This window comes from Tachyglossus aculeatus, chromosome X3 (genome assembly GCF_015852505.1).
Source record: "Tachyglossus aculeatus isolate mTacAcu1 chromosome X3, mTacAcu1.pri, whole genome shotgun sequence".
Lineage (NCBI taxonomy): Eukaryota > Metazoa > Chordata > Mammalia > Monotremata > Tachyglossidae > Tachyglossus > Tachyglossus aculeatus.
The window spans coordinates 21,654,114-21,669,977 of NC_052099.1; the positions used below are offsets into that span (position 1 = coordinate 21,654,114).

At 46.3% G+C, this 15,864-nt stretch overlaps 1 protein-coding gene across 1 annotated transcript in view; it reads left to right on the top strand.

Moving 5' to 3' along the window:
- The first annotated feature begins 819 nt into the window (after positions 1 to 819).
- Positions 820 to 15,864, top strand: part of RETREG1 (reticulophagy regulator 1) — an 84,698-nt gene continuing 69,653 nt past the window's right edge. The window contains 2 exon segments of the mRNA XM_038770225.1: positions 820 to 884; positions 886 to 972. Of these exon segments, the coding sequence (XP_038626153.1) occupies positions 820 to 884; positions 886 to 972 (152 nt within the window).

Genomic DNA, 15,864 nt, shown 5'->3' on the forward strand with positions numbered 1-15,864 from the left:
GCGGCAGCAGCCTCCTTAAGCCCTCCCACGGCCGCTCCTGGGGGCGGTGCCTCCAGCCCCCCGCCCCAGGCCGCCCACCCCCGGCCTCCGGGGCGGCCACTCCAGCGGCCCCAGCCCGCCCTCCCGCCCGCCCCTGTCTGTCTCCGGGGGCGGCTCCCCCAGCCCCCTGAGCCCGCCCGTCCCCGGCCTCCGGGGCGGCCACTACAGCCCCCCAGCCCCGGACAGCAGCAGCCGCCGCCGCAGCCCCCCAGCCCGCCCGCCCGCCCGCCCAGCCCCGTCTGTCTCTGGGGGCGGTGACTCCAGCGGCCCCAGCCCCCCGCGGCCGGCCCAGCCCCGTCCGGCCCCGGGGGCGGTGACTCCAGCCCCCTGGGCCCGCCCGTCCCCGGCCTCCGGGGCGGCCACTACAGCACGCCAGCCCCGGCCAGCGGCGGCGGCCGCGGCAGCCCCCTTAGCCCGCCCACCCCCGTCCGGCTCTGGGGGCGGGGACTCCAGCCCCGCCCACGCCCGCTGCTGGGGGCGGTGCCTCCAGCCCCCCTGGGCCCGCCCCCGTCCGGCCCCGGGGGCGGTGCCTCCAGCGCCCGCGGCCCGCCCTCCTCCGGCCTCGGGGCGGCTGGAGCGGCGGCGGCGGCGGCGGCGGCGGCGGGATCACCGTCACCGTCACCGTCACCGTCACCACCGTCACCGTCGCGATCACCAGCATCGCCCCGGTCCTCCTGGTGGTCGGTCCGGGCCTGGCCTCCCGTCCCGCCGGGCCCCGGAGCCCTGCCGCGCCCTGTCCGGTCCCCGTCCGGTCCGAGGCCCGGGGCCCGGGGCCTGGGGATGGCCAGCCTGGGTCCCCGGGCCCCTCCGGGCGCGGCGGGCGGGGCGGCGGCCCAGGGGCGGGGGGGGCCCCGGGCCCCAGGAGGCCCCGCCCGGAGGGAGAAACCTGCTCCGGCCCCTGGGGCGCTTCGTCGGGGCCAACCTGCTGTTCTGGTGAGAGCCGGGCCCCGGGACTGGGGGGGCTCGGCTCGGCTCGGCTCGGCTCGGGGGGCGACCCCCAAACACACACCGACCACTGCCCCTTCCCCCCGGCCAGGGGCCCACCCGGGCCGGGCCGGTGGGCGGCTCCTCCCCTTCTGGGGGCTTCTCCTCATCCGCTCGCCTAGCACAGTGTCTGCACCGAGTAGGGGCTCAATACATAGAATTATGTCGGATCAGTAAATAGAATTCTGTTGGATTGTCCTCATCCGCTTAGGACAGTGCTCTGCACCTAGCAGGAGTTCAATACATAGTATTGTGTCGGATCAGTAAGTAGAATTCTGTTGGATTGTCCTCATCCTCTTAGGACAGTGCTCTGTATCTAGCAGGAGCTCAATACGTAGAATTATGTTGGATCGGTAAGTAGAATTCTGTTGGATTGTCTTCATCCACCTAAGACAGTACTGTGCACCTAGCAGGAGCTCAATGCATAGAATTATGTTGGATCGGTAAGTAGAATTCTGTTGGATTGTCTTCATCCACCTAAGACAGTACTGTGCACCTAGCAGGAGCTCAATACATAGAGTTATGTCGGATCAGTAAGTAGAATTCTGTTGGATTGTCCTCATCCTCTTAGGACAGTGCTCTGTATCTAGCAGGAGCTCAATACATAGAATTATGTTGGATCGGTAAGTAGAATTCTGTTGGATTGTCTTCATCCACCTAAGACAGTACTGTGCACCTAGCAGGAGCTCAATGCATAGAATTATGTTGGATCGGTAAGTAGAATTCTGTTGGATTGTCTTCATCCACCTAAGACAGTACTGTGCACCTAGCAGGAGCTCAATGCATAGAATTATGTTGGATCGGTAAGTAGAATTCTGTTGGATTGTCTTCATCCACCTAAGACAGTACTGTGCACCTAGCAGGAGCTCAATACATAGAGTTATGTCGGATCAGTAAGTAGAATTCTGTTGGATTGTCCTCATCCTCTTAGGACAGTGCTCTGTATCTAGCAGGAGCTCAATACATAGAATTGTGTTGGCTCGGGAAGTAGAATTCTGTTGGATTGTCTTCATCCACTTAAGACAGCACTGTGCACCTAGCAAGAGCTCAATACATAGAATTCCGCCAGATTGTCCTCATCCGCTCGCTTAGCACGATGCTCCGCACCTAGCAGGAGCTCAATATATAGAATTGTGTTGGGGCGGTAAGTAGAATTCTGTTGGGTCATCCTCATCCGCTTAGGACAGTGCTCTGCACCTAGCAGGAGCTCAATACATAGAGTTATGTTGGATCGGTAAGTAGAATTCTGTTGGATTGTCCTCATCCGCCTAGGACAGTGCTCTGCACCTAGCAGGAGCTCAGTACATAGAGTTATGTCGGTTCAGTAAGTAGGAGTCTATTAGATTGTCTTCATCCACTTAAGACAGTACTGTGCACCTAGGAGGAGCTCAATACATAGAATTCCGCCAGATTGTCCTCATCCACTCGCTTAGCACAATGCCCTGCACCTAGCAGGAGCTCAATATATAGAATTGTGTTGGGTCAGTAAGTAGAATTCTGTTGGGTCATCCTCATCTGCTTAGGACAGTGCTCTGCACCTACCAGGAGCTCAATACATAGAATTGTGTTGGATCAGTAAGTAGAATTCTGCTGGATTGTCCTCATCCGCCTAGGACAGTGCTCTGCACCTAGCAGGAGCTCAATAAATAGAATTATGTCGGATCAGTAAATAGAATTCTGTTGGATTGTCCTCATCCGCTTAGGACAGTGCTCTGCACCTAGCAGGAGCTCAATACATAGAATTATGTTGGATCAGTAAGTAGAATTCTGTCGGATTGTCCTCCTCCGCCTAGGACAGTGCTCTGCACCTAGCAGGAGCTCAATAAATAGAATTATGTCGGATCAGTAAATAGAATTCTGTTGGATTGTCCTCATCCGCTTAGGACAGTGCTCTGCACCTAGCAGGAGCTCAATACATAGAATTATGTTGGATCAGTAAGTAGAATTCTGTCGGATTGTCCTCCTCCGCTTAGGACAGTGCTCTGCACCTAGCAGGAGCTCAATAAATAGAATTATGTCGGATCAGTAAATAGAATTCTGTTGGATTGTCCTCATCCGCTTAGGACAGTGCCCTGCACCTGCTGAATAAATAGAATAAATAGAATTGTGTTGGGTCGGTAAGTAGAATTCTGTTGGATTGCCCTCATCCGCTTAAGACAGTACTCTGCACCTAGAAGGAGCTCAATACATAGAATTCCGCCGGATTGTCCTCATCCACTCACTTAACACAGTGCTCTGCACCTAGTAGGAGCTCCATACATAGAATTGTGTTGGATTGGTAATTAGAATCCTGTTGGATTGTCCTCATCCGCTTAGGACAGTGCTCTGCACCTAGCAGGAGCTCGATACATGGAATTCCTCCGGATTGTCCTCATCTGCTCACTTAGCACAGTGCTGTGCACCTAGCAGGAGCTCAATATATAGAACTGTGTTGGATCGGTAAATAGAATTCTGTTGGACTGTCCTCATCCGCTCTAGACAGTGCTCTGCACCTAGCAGGAGCTCAATACATAGAATTCTCTGGGATTGTCCTCATCCACTCACTTAGCACAGTGCTCTGCACCTAGTAGGAGCCCAATAAATAGAATTCTGTTGGATTATCCACATCTGCTTTGGACAGTGCTCTGTACCTAGCAGGAGCTCAATACATAGAATTCTGCTGGATTGTCCTCATCCACTCGCTTAGCACAGTGCTCTGCACCTTGTAGGAGCTCGATAAATAGAATTGTGTTGGATCAATAAATGGAATTCTCTCGGATTGTCCTCTGCTCTGGACAGTGCCCTGCACCTAGCAGGAGCTCAATACATAGAATTGTGTTGGGTGAATAAATAGAATTCTGTTCATTTGTCCTCATCTGCTCTGGAAAGTGCTCTGCACCTAGCAGGAGCTCAATACATAGAATTCTGTGGGATTGCCCTCATCCAGTAGCTTAGCACAATGCTCTGCACCTAGTAGGAGCTCAATAAATAGAATTGCGTTGGATCAATAAATAGAATTCGGTTGGATTGTCCCCTGCTCTGGACAGTGCTCTGCACTTTTAGTAAGAGCTCAATGAATAGAGTTGCGTTGGATCAATAAATAGAATTCAGTTGGATTGTCCTCATCTGCTCTAGACAGTGATCTGCACCTAGTAGGAGCTCAATACATAGAATTCTGTGGGATTGCCCTCATCCTCTCGCTTAGCACAATGCTCTGCACCTAGTAGGAGCTCAATAAATAGAATTGCGTTGGATCAATAAATAGAATTATGTTGATTTGTCTTCACCCGCTCTGGATAGTGCACTGCACCTAATAGTTCAATAAATAGAATTCTCTTGGATCAATACTTAGAATTCTGTTGGATTGTCCTCACCCGCTCGTTTAGCACAGTGCTCTGCAGCTAGTAGGAGCTCAATGAATAGAATTATGTTGGATCAGTAAATAGAATTCTGCTGGATTGTCCTCATCCACTTACGACAGTGCTCTGCACCTAGTAGGAGCTCAATTAATAGCATCGATTGATCGATCTGGGGATGCTTGTCACCCTCCGCGGTCATTTCTGAAACATGCTTGTGGCATGTCAGGTGAGTGCATGAATGAGCATATTCATTATAATAATAACGATGGCATTTGTTAAGTGCTTACTATGTGCAAAGCACTGTTCTAAGCACTGGGGGGGGGGGGGAATACAAGGTGATCACGTTGTCCCACGTGGGGCTCACAGTCTTAATCCCCATTTTACAGACGAGGTAACTGAGGCTCAGAGAAGTGAAGTGACCTGCCCAAGGTCACACAGCCGGGATTAGAACCCATGACCTCTGACTCCCAAGCTCGTGATCTTTCCACTGAGCCACGCTGCTTCTCTTTGCAGTTTATTCTGCTCTCGAATGTAGACACAACAGACCTTAAAACAGACCGACTTCTTCCCCCACATTATTCTCAGGCCGGGGCAGCTTTGCGAATCGGGGCCGGGGGCCGGATTCGCTTGTCCTTTCTTGGCCTCGGGTGGTCATTCTTTCCTCCCTGAAAGTTCATAAAACCAAGTCCGCAAACAGGTGGGTTTCAACCCCCTCCTCCCACCGGCCCCCCGAACCAAACCCATCTCTCCCGCTCGCTACAGATTTCTTCCTTGGATGTTTGCAAGGAACCAGGAAGAGGAACTAGCTGCAGGATTTTCACCGTAAGCGTCTTCATGCCCAAGAGATTTATTTCCCTAAAATGGCTTTCAAAAAAGAAGAGCTACTCTCCGGTTTCTTTATTTGGAGGAAATGCTGTGTCATCTGTTAATTGTCAGCGATTGTCAGCAAGGACAAGGGAAGATCCGTAAGGTTATTTAGTGGGTTCCAACTCCGAATATGGCTACAGCTGGTTCCTGGTACCAAAAGTAGGTGACCCATCTTCGGGGACATAGCGTGTTAAGAAAATAGGTTCCTTCGCTTGAGTATGTTCACTCGTTTGTTTCTGCCTGTTTGTAGATTGGATTGTACTCTCCCAGGAGCTTTGAATAGTGCTCCGCACCCAGCGAGGGCTCAGTTAACACTGATAGAGATGCACACAACATTGATATTTTTTGTTCTCTGAATGTAAACTATTTTTTAGACTTTCATTTCTCTAACTGCTGCATATCTCTATAATGCCGTCCTTGTGCACAGATGCTTGGACGTGGCGAGAACACACATGATTAACTGTGCCTAACTAATAATAACCTCATTCTACATCCCGATTAAAAGGATTAAGTGCATCTGGTACATCCCTGTGACATGGCTTGCCACCAATTTGCCCAACTGTCCAAATAGATTGAGAGGAAGGAAAGCTTTAGACCCATCGCCCGATGAACTTTTATACTCATTGTTTTGTGCTTTCATTTGATTTCCTTTTAATCTAGCTACATGCTCCATTTGTTAAGCAACTGGTACAGTGCTCAGCACTCAGTAATACTCAAATACCATTGATTGTTATTTTGTTTTTCATTGTGACTCTATTCCATGAGTGAATTGCATTTGACAGAAAAACTCCTCCCTGTTCACTAACCTCTGGACTACTTATAATTTCCTTATTTCCAGACTCACTAAATTTTCAGCCCCAGGTGGGACAGGGACTGTATCCCACCAGAATATCAGTTCTTAGTAGAGTGCTTGGCACATAGTAAGTGCTTAATATAATAATTATTGTCACCATTCATTCACGGTGGTTAATGCCTTTCAAGAATTATGTGGTTAAGCTAAATCCTGCTCCTAATTGTTTTAGCCTGTAAATGCTCTATAAATAACTTCTGGATTATTTTCTTTTACAACTGTGCTTCCCTTTAAATATCCTTTAATGATTTAATCTCATTTTGTATCTCGTCTCTTCAGAGCAGTGCAGATTGTGTAAACAGATGACTAACATAAAACTCAACTATTGCCTTAAATAAAAATATCACTTTCCTTCAAATTAATGGTAACTGAATGTCCCTTGAAATCAATGGTAATTGAGTGCTTACTGTGTACAGGACACTGTCCTAAGCACTTGGGAGAGTATAATATTGGTATATGCGTTTCCTGCCCACAGATAACTTACCGTGTATGGAACACTGCACTAACTGCTTGGGAGAGTACAGTATATCAGAGTTGCCCACAAGGAGCATACAGTTTACAGGGGGAGACGGGCATTAAAATAAATTATGGCTGTGAACATACATGCTGTAGGCCCTTGGGAAGGGGGTCAAGTGTTTAAATGGTACCGATTCAAGTGCTTAGGAGAAGGGAAAGGGCATAGGGGACGCTGAGGGCTTAGTTGTGGAAATGATGTTGGAGGAGATGTGGTTTTAATAAGAGTTTAAAGGTGAGAAGAGTGGTGTGGTCTGTCATATATGAAGTAGGAGTGAGTTCCAGAACAGAGCCGGGACGAGGCAAAGAGTCCGTGGTGAGATAGGCGAGATCAAGGTACAGTAAGTAGGTTGGTATTAGAAGAGTGAGGTGTGAGGGCTGGGCTGTACTTAGGAAATCAGTGAGGTCAGTAAGGTAGGAGGGAATTCCTGATTTGAGTGCTTTAAAGATGATGGTAAGGGGTTTCTGTTTGATGCAGTGGTGGATGGGCAGTCGCTGGAGGTTGTAGAGTAGGGAGGTGTGGACCGAACAGCTTATATAGGAAAATGATCTGGGCAACATAGCAAAGTAAGGACTAGAGGTGGGAGAGAGAGGTGGCTGACAGAGTAGTCGAGACAGGAAATAAGTGCTTGGATCAGCATGGTAGCAGCCTAGAGAGGAAAGCTTGTTGTTGGCAGAGAATTTGTTTATTGTTATACTGTACTCTCCCAAGCACTCATTACAGTGCTCTGCACATAGTGAGTGCTCAATAAATACCACTGAATGAAAGATTTTAGAGATGTTGCAAAGGTAGTACTGACATTTGAATATTGGTTCAGTCAGTGATGTTTGAGTGCTTACCGTGGGAGTGTCCTGTACTAAGCATTGGGAGAATACAGTATAGCAGAGTTGGCAGAACCTTTGCTTGCCCATTGGCTTATGGGATGTTTACTGTCCATTCTTTTTGATGAAATCCAATAGCCTTGGTATATTTGCCTTTCTTGCAGCATACACTGGCCCGATAACTTCATACGGTAATCTTTACTCTGGGGGCATGTAACCCTTTCCTGGTAGCACCCATCCAACTGCTGTCCTTAGCATTTATGCATAGTTTTGATTTATACTTATTCATCTATCCCCATGGTCATAACGTTCTGAGAATGGCTTGTGCATCAGTCATATTTATTGAGAACTTACTTTGTGCAGAGCACCGTACTAAACTCTTGGGAGAGTGCATTGTAACAGATACATTCCCTACAGTCTCCCTCATTAGATTGTAAACGCCTTGAGGGCAGGGATCATGTCCCTCACTCAGGAACCCACTCTCTCGTGCTTAGTCCAGTGCTCTATAGATACTATTGATTGGTTGGGTTTTTTTAAGGCCCACGTTCTCCCTCCAGCCTGAAATTCCCTCCCCCTTCACATCTGACAGTCTACCACTTTTCCCCCCTTCAAAAACCTCCTAAAATCACATCTCCTCCACAAGCCTTTCATTTCTCCTATCTTTCTTCCCTCTATCATCTGTGCACTTAGCTGTGTCCTCCTTAAGATCTTGACTACTCTCCTCAACTCTAGAGTCTTTATGTACATATTCTTACACTCTACCTCTTCCCCTGACCCTAATCTATTTTAACACCTGTTTTATGTAGACTGTAAGTTCCATGTAGGTGGGGATCATGTCCAGAAACTGTTGTTCTTTCCCAAATGCTTTGTTAGGGCTCAACGACTACCATTGATTAGTAAAGCTGACAACTGCATGAAGTAGTTAGGATCCCAGTGGACCACTCGAACAGCCAGAAGTAGTTAGGGGCAGATCTTCAGCTTCCAAATCACCTCTCGGGATGGACCTCCCTGGAGACATTCAGTATTGACGTCTTTCTCCCCATTCCCACCAAAGTCCGACTCTCGATGGCTCCCAGCCCATATTTCTCTGCATGGAGTTCACTAGGGATTTTCAGCCTCTGTGCTTTGAAACCCAGCATATAGTACTGATCTCTTGACTTTTCAGAGGCTTTGAAGGCCCCTGGAGGAGGAAACGTCCCTCTCCTCTGAGACATTTTGGCTGTGGGAACAGGTCCTAGCATCTCAGTCTCAGCCCCAGCACATCTGTTCTCAAAAATCTAACTGAAGGGTAATAGAGACGTATGTAATGCAGTTACTTTTGTGCCGAGCACTGTACTAAGTGTTGGTGCAGATAGCAATGAGGTCAGACACAGCCCCTCATCCCATGTGGAGCTCACAGTCTAAGAAAGAAAGAGAATGGGTATTTAATACCCATTTTACAGAGAAGGGAACTGAGGCCCAGAGAAGTGAAATGACTGACCCAAGGTCACATAGCAGGACAAGTGGCAGAACCAGGATTGAACCCAAGCCCTGAGCCTCCCAGGTTGGTGCTTTTTCCACTAAGCCATGCTGCTTCTCGTAATAGCAGATCTCTCCAGCATAGACTGTGCCTGTAGCCCTGAGGAACAAAGACTCCCTCTGAGAACTACATTTCGTTACTTTGTTCACATTATCTTGGATTGTTGATTTTTATAGTGCATTGTTCAATATGTCTGTTTACCCCATGTATATCCCAAGCACTATATGTTACTTCCTATGGGAAACTGTACCTTCTTTTAGCACTCTCTTGACTTAATGCTGTATTTTCATGGAGTCGGTGAGTGGGATATTTTCGACAATGCACTCCTTTTTTCTTCCCAAACAGCCGTCGTGTTGGACCCGGGACTAGTCCTATTCCCAACTTGACTATTGTGTCAGCCTCCTCATTAACGTCCCTGCTACCTCAGTTTCTCCCCTCTCCAGGCCTTACTTCACTCTACTGCCCAGATCATTTATCTCAAACATCTGCTCATGACTCCCCAGAAACCTCGAAACGTTACCTATGCCTCTCTGCATGAAGCAGAACCTCCTGACCACAGGCTTTGATAACGCTCAATCAGTACTCTCCTCTCTACTTAGCCTTACTTCTCTCCCACTATAACCCTGTACCTCCCAAATCAACCTGCTCACCAGGCCTCATTCTCTTCCCTCATCATTGACCTCTTGGTCACACCATCCATCCTGCCTGGAACTCCTCTCTTCTCGGCTGGCAATCCACTACTTTTCCCATCTTCAAAGCCTTTCTAAACAGAAGGCCTCCCTCACTTGAGTCATCTCATCTCCCTACCCTATTTCCCCCACCAATTGCAACTTCAGCATTTTACACCTCCTAAGCACCTCAGTGTACACACTCCACCATCTGTAGCACTTTATATATATCTTTATATTCTATTACTACCTCCTGTCTGTAAGGTATTTTAATGTCTATCTCCTTTCTAGACAAACTACTGGAGAAGAGATCCTGTTTACTAATTCAGTTGTACTCTCCCAAGCACCTAGCAGAGTGCTCTCCACATGCTTAATAAATATGATTGATGTAGCAATAATATATTGTAATAATAACAAACAAATGTAGGCATTTCAGTGGATGGGTTTTTATGTATCTGGTGATCATCAATTATCAGTAATTTTAATCAGCACCATAGTGTTTGCTAGGAATCCCTGTCCTTAAGAAGTTTATGGTATAATAGGGGAATTTATGGTATTTGTTAAGTGCTGTGTCAAGCTTGTTCTAAACTTTGGGGTAGATATAAGTCAAGCAGGTAGGACACAGTCTCTGTCCCAAATGGGGCTCACAGTCTAAGTAGGAGGGAGAATAGTCAATTGAATCCCCATTTTATAAATGAGAAAGCTGAGGCCCAGAGAAGTGAGGTGTCTTGCCCCAGGTTATACACCTGCCCAGTGGCAGAGCCAAGACTCGAATCAGGTCATCTGACTCCGTCCCATGTTCTTTCCGCTAGGCAACACTCCTGTGTTTCTAGAGAATAACCTTCTCAGGTTGTAGTTTTGCAGGCCATATAACGCTCTGTTTCTAGCCAAACACTGAAGATGATGACAGTGGTGTCTAGACATTTTCACTTTAAATTTAAGACAATGGCTTGTTTTGGCTGGCGGGATTTACTCTATGCCTTTGCTCTGTAGGGCAATGAGATCATTATGCGTCAGAAATCAGAGAATTCATTCAATCGTATTTATTGAGCACATACTGTGTGCAGAGCACCGTACTAAGCGCTTGGGAAGTACAAGTCGGCAACATATAGAGACAGTCCCTACCCAACAACGGGTTGCTTGACAGACAGTGTAAACAAACTCTTCGAGAGGTCTCTCGTATGAAGACATTGACTTGACAGTCCCTCACATGCAATTTAAGTAGCAAATAAAAAGGTTCCCTCATCCTCCTGCCCCTCCCTCACCCTCCTGCCCCTCCCTCACCCTCCTGCCCCTCACCCTCCAGCCATTAGTCAGGCTTACGCACATCATGCCTTTGGCAAATATCTGATGGAATTTTCCTCATATTCCAAAGGATGGGCATCCACCTCTGACTTGCCAAATAATAATAATTACAGTACTTGTTAAGCATTTACGATGTGCCAAGCACTGTTCTGAGTGCTGGGAAAGATATGAGTCAGGTTGGACATAGTACCTGTCTCACGTTGGACTCACACTCTTAATCCCCATTTTACAGATGAAGTAACTGAGGCCCAGAGGAGTGAAGTGACTTGGCCAAGGTCACACAGCAGACAGGTGGTGGAGCCGGGGTTCCAAACTGCTGCTTCCAAACTGCTCCACAACTACTGAGTCAGTAGTGATCTTAGAAATAGATTTTTTTAAAAAATTCCCCACTAAAGAAATTGCCCCTGAACACACGGCTAAAAAAGTGCAAGCACCTCTCTGACCTCATCATGAAGAGGAAAGTCTATCAAGATGGCAGCAACACTTCAGTGGTATGAAACATGGATTCTTCCATTAAGAATGGGGCTCTATCAACTATAAAGAATGGTTTGTAATCCATCAATGGTATTTACTGAGTGCTGACTATGTGCAGAGCACTGTACTAAGCACTTGGGAGAGTACAATACAACACTGTTGGTACACAAGTTCCCTGCGCATAACCAACTTACAGTCTAGAGGAGGAGACACCGGCTATAATGTCAAACAATGGTCATAGCTCCATGGTGAAAGCAACTATCCCAGTCAAATTCAGAAAAAATAGTAAAGTAACTTCATCTGATGGCATTCCTTCAGAAATCATTTTATTCTGTCTCCCCCTCTAGACTATAAGCTCATTATGGACAGGGAACGTATCTGCTAATTCTTTAGCTTCATATTCTCCCAAGCACTTTGTACAGTGGTCTGCCCATAGTAAGCACTTAAATATGATTGACTGAAATCAGCATAAAAGCGGGGGTGTTTAATGCGTAGATGTATTAGCTGACCTTTCCCTCGACGTATGGAACAGTGAAGCAAAGTGTTCGTGTTTCAAGGATTCCGCTGTAGTGTCCTACTTCAAGAAGAAAGGTCTGGAAACTGACAGTGGAACTCAGTGCTCTCTGTGCCTGGCATAATCCTAGCCCTAATCCCTCTGGACAGGCTATTAAAGAATCTTGCTAGCCATGCTCTTCCTGAACTGCAGTGCCCAGCAGCTACAGGAGAAGTGCAGAGAGGAAAGCAACAATCAAGCCTACTCCCCTGGATTTCTAGTCCTAAACAAACATGAAACTGTCAGCAGACAGGGCACTTGGAACTACCAAGCAATTTGCCTGTCCTGAGTTGATTGAAACGATCAGGTTATTATCAGTAGTGCCATCTTTAATTTTTGTGGGTGTCTGTTAAGTGCCAGGTACTGTACTAAGCGCTGGGGTAGATAAGGCTAATCAGGTTCGACACAGTCCATGTCCCACATAGGGCTCACAGTCTTAATCCCTGTTTTGTAAATGAGGGAACTGAGGCACAGAGACATTAAGCGACTTGCCCAAGGTCACACAGCGCATCAGTGGCAGAGCCAGAATTAGAATCCCAGGCCCAACCGCTTTCCCTTAGACCACACTGCTTCTCCACCTGTGCATCGATTCAATACCTAAACAAATGATTTAAGTTGTATTTTCCCCAGTACTACTTCCCGCATTACTGTGTGCCTCAGCCTTCCGGTTTGAATTTTTAAAGTTGTCTTAGAAATCTCACACAGTACTATCAGGAGAAGCATGTTTCCATTGGAAACGAGGTGTACCTCTGCTGAGGGAATAATCCATTTCCCTGGTTTAATTAGAGAATGTTTCTAGTGGTTATCTTTGTGTACGCACACACAAGAAAGAGATCGGAGAGGACTTTTGAATACATTTTCCATTCATAATAAAGGAGATGAATGTGATGTCATAAAGAGGATTGAGGGTGACATCTTCCTCCTGTTTCTCTGAGCCACGCACCTGCTAGCACCAGGCCTGTTGGCCTCCCTGTTACATGATCATGTTATAGTCAAATTGTCAAGAGTTACAACAACAACAACAACAACAGTAAGTAAGTATCCGTTCTTTAATACTGAGTAGTAAGTGTTCAAGAGAGCTCCTTTTTGTATCAGTTGGATTTAATTTATTCATTTCAAAGGTACTTATGTCTCATTTGGGAGAGCAGGATTGGGATTCTGTAGTTACACCCTAGCAGCATAGTTTTATTGTTGAAATAACTGCTTCTCAGACATATCATACTGTATCCCCATTCCATCACTTGCCTTGGATCACTGTGTCTACCTGGCCCATGGTGTTGGACGGTCATCTCATAAAGACAGTGGCACTCAATCCTTTTTAGGAAGCCAAGGATAACTCTGCATTTCTTTTTCCAGAGATCAGATACCCTGGCTTCTGGCCTTGTTACTCTGTAGAACAATGAAGATCGCTTCTGGGAGGAGCAATTGCAAAGGTTGTAGGTTTGGGCAGTGAGGTGCAGTTTAGGGAGTTCTGTTCACCGACACTGCGTAAACTACTGTAAGAATGTTGGTTTCCAAGTGATAACCATCCCCGGGTTTTGTGCCTTGGAGACACACATTTAAATATCTCCGCCACGCTAAAGGCAGTGGAAACCAATCCTGTCTGAATGTGGCCTTACTAATAGGACCCTGTTACCTGTTTTAAGAATCCGCAGCGTGCAAAAACAATTTAAATACACTAATTTTATGACTTTTTTGAGTTTATGTACTGTTAAACCTATTAAAAAGGTAGCTTTCCTATTTTTCTTTCTCAAAGTAGAGCACTTTAAGAATGTGTCATTGACTTTACCAAAAGTTTAGCAAATAGCTTCTGGTAATCATACCTTTTAAATTTCCAGGGTAAATTTTATACCCTATAATCTTCCTAGGAGAAGCAAAAAAAAGTTGCTGATGGGAGAAGCAGGTTTGAGCAGCTGTAGGATTCCAGTTTGCTAACACTTTAACCCGGCTGCTCTAGCCTCCCCGCAACAGAAAAACAAAATCTGCACTTTTCAGCATCGTCTTCCTGTCTGTATACTGTGCCAAAGTGACAAATTAGCAAACAGAGTCAGCACCTGAAAGAAATTGGGTGGTAGGCCAACAAGAATTTCAACACAGCCTGTCTCTTTTTCCCATCCCTTGTATGGATTTCATTGTTTCCTTCTTTCTCCATTTCCCTTTTTCCATCTCTCCTTCCTTCTCTCCACATTGAATTGCACAGCTTTGAAACAAACCTTGTAATTATCTTTTCTTTCAACTCTTTCCCTCAGCGCCTTTCTATTCACCCTCATCTTGGGAGGTTTCCTTGGGAGTTGAAGTGTATTTGAGCTGTAGCTGCAAGCTTACACTTGTTTTCTCTGGAATTAGTGTTAAGGGAGCAGTGAGAGAGACTGGGTTTGTCTAGGAGGGAGTAGAAGGTGACCGTGGTAGTTATCGGTGACCTAATGGAAAATGCAGTGGTGTGGTGACAAACTGCTTGACTGGTATATTTCTGCCAGATTCCCAACAATATTTTTTAAAGGCTTTTTGGGTCACTGTGATTCATTTTGGTTTTCTTTTTCCCTTCAACTTATTCTTCAGTGAAGTCACTGCCCAAACAGAAATGGTTTCTCCAGGGACAGCCAAATTTGAGGAAGAGCTGAGCGTTTAGTGACATTTTCTGTTTAGTGACTTGTCTTATCTTTTCTTAGGTATTTTCTTCCTCCATATGGGGCATTCAAACTCTTTGGAAGAAGAGAAACTAGAAATATCACACAGAGGCCAAACTCCAGGTCTTTTTTGATTTCAACCATTGGATAATATCGAAAATCCTGTGCCCTTCCTTGATGTCTTCTCCCGGTTTGGGGAGAGTGCTGGACTTCTAAGGAGTAAAGCCCATGTTGTTTAAGAGCCAAACTTCATTTGACCTCCAATTAGTTTTAAGAAAATAGTATATATTCCCAGAAAAATGTATGGTTCTGCAGTTTAAGTAACCAGCTGATAAATCTGAAAGCTCACCTCCTCCAGGAGGCCTTCCCAGACTGAGCCCCCTTTTTCCTCTCCCCTCCCCACCCCCCCGCCCTACCTCCTTTCCTCCCCACAGCACCTGTATATATGTTTGTACAGATTTATTACTCTATTTTACTTGTAAATATTTACTATTTATTTTGTCAGTGATATGCTTCTAGCTTTACTTCTATTTATTCTGATGACTTGATGCCTGACCACATGTTTTGTTTTGTTGTCTGTCTCCCCCTTCTAGACTGTGAGCCCGTTGTTGAGTAGGGACTGTCTCTATATGTTGCCGATTTGTACTTCCCAAGCGCTTAGTACAGTGCTCTGCACACAGTAAGCACTCAGTAAATATGATTGAATGAATGAATAAATCCTTAGGCTTCAAGAGACTGGGCATTCCACCATTACTTAAGAAAAAGAAGTATTATCAAATAAACAGCTGGCCTAGTGGAAAGAGCACGGGTCCGAGAGTCAGAGGACTGGGTTTTAATCCGGCTCTGCCACTCATCTGCTATGTGACCTTGAGCAAGTCATTTCTTTGTTCCTCAGTTATCTGTAAAATTGGGAATTAAATCGTGAGCCCTATTTGGGATAATTGCCTAAACCAATTTTCCTTTATCTACCACAGTGCTTAGTGCAGTACTTGGCACATAATGAGTGCTTAACAAAATACCATAAAGAAAATGCAGTTAATTAGGGGTTAGATCTAGATGAAACCTGTGATTGGTATACAGTTCATTTCTTCTCACATCTCGAGAACCTCTGATGGCTGTCCATCCACCTCTGCATCAAACAGAAACTTCTTACATCGGCTTTAAAGTGCTCAATCAGCCTGCCCCATTCTACCTCACCTTGCTAACCTCCTCCTACAGCTCAACCCTCAAATTCAGCTCCTCTGGTACCAACTGACTCACGGTGTCCTGATCTCGTCTATCTTGCCGCTGCCCCCTTTCCCACAT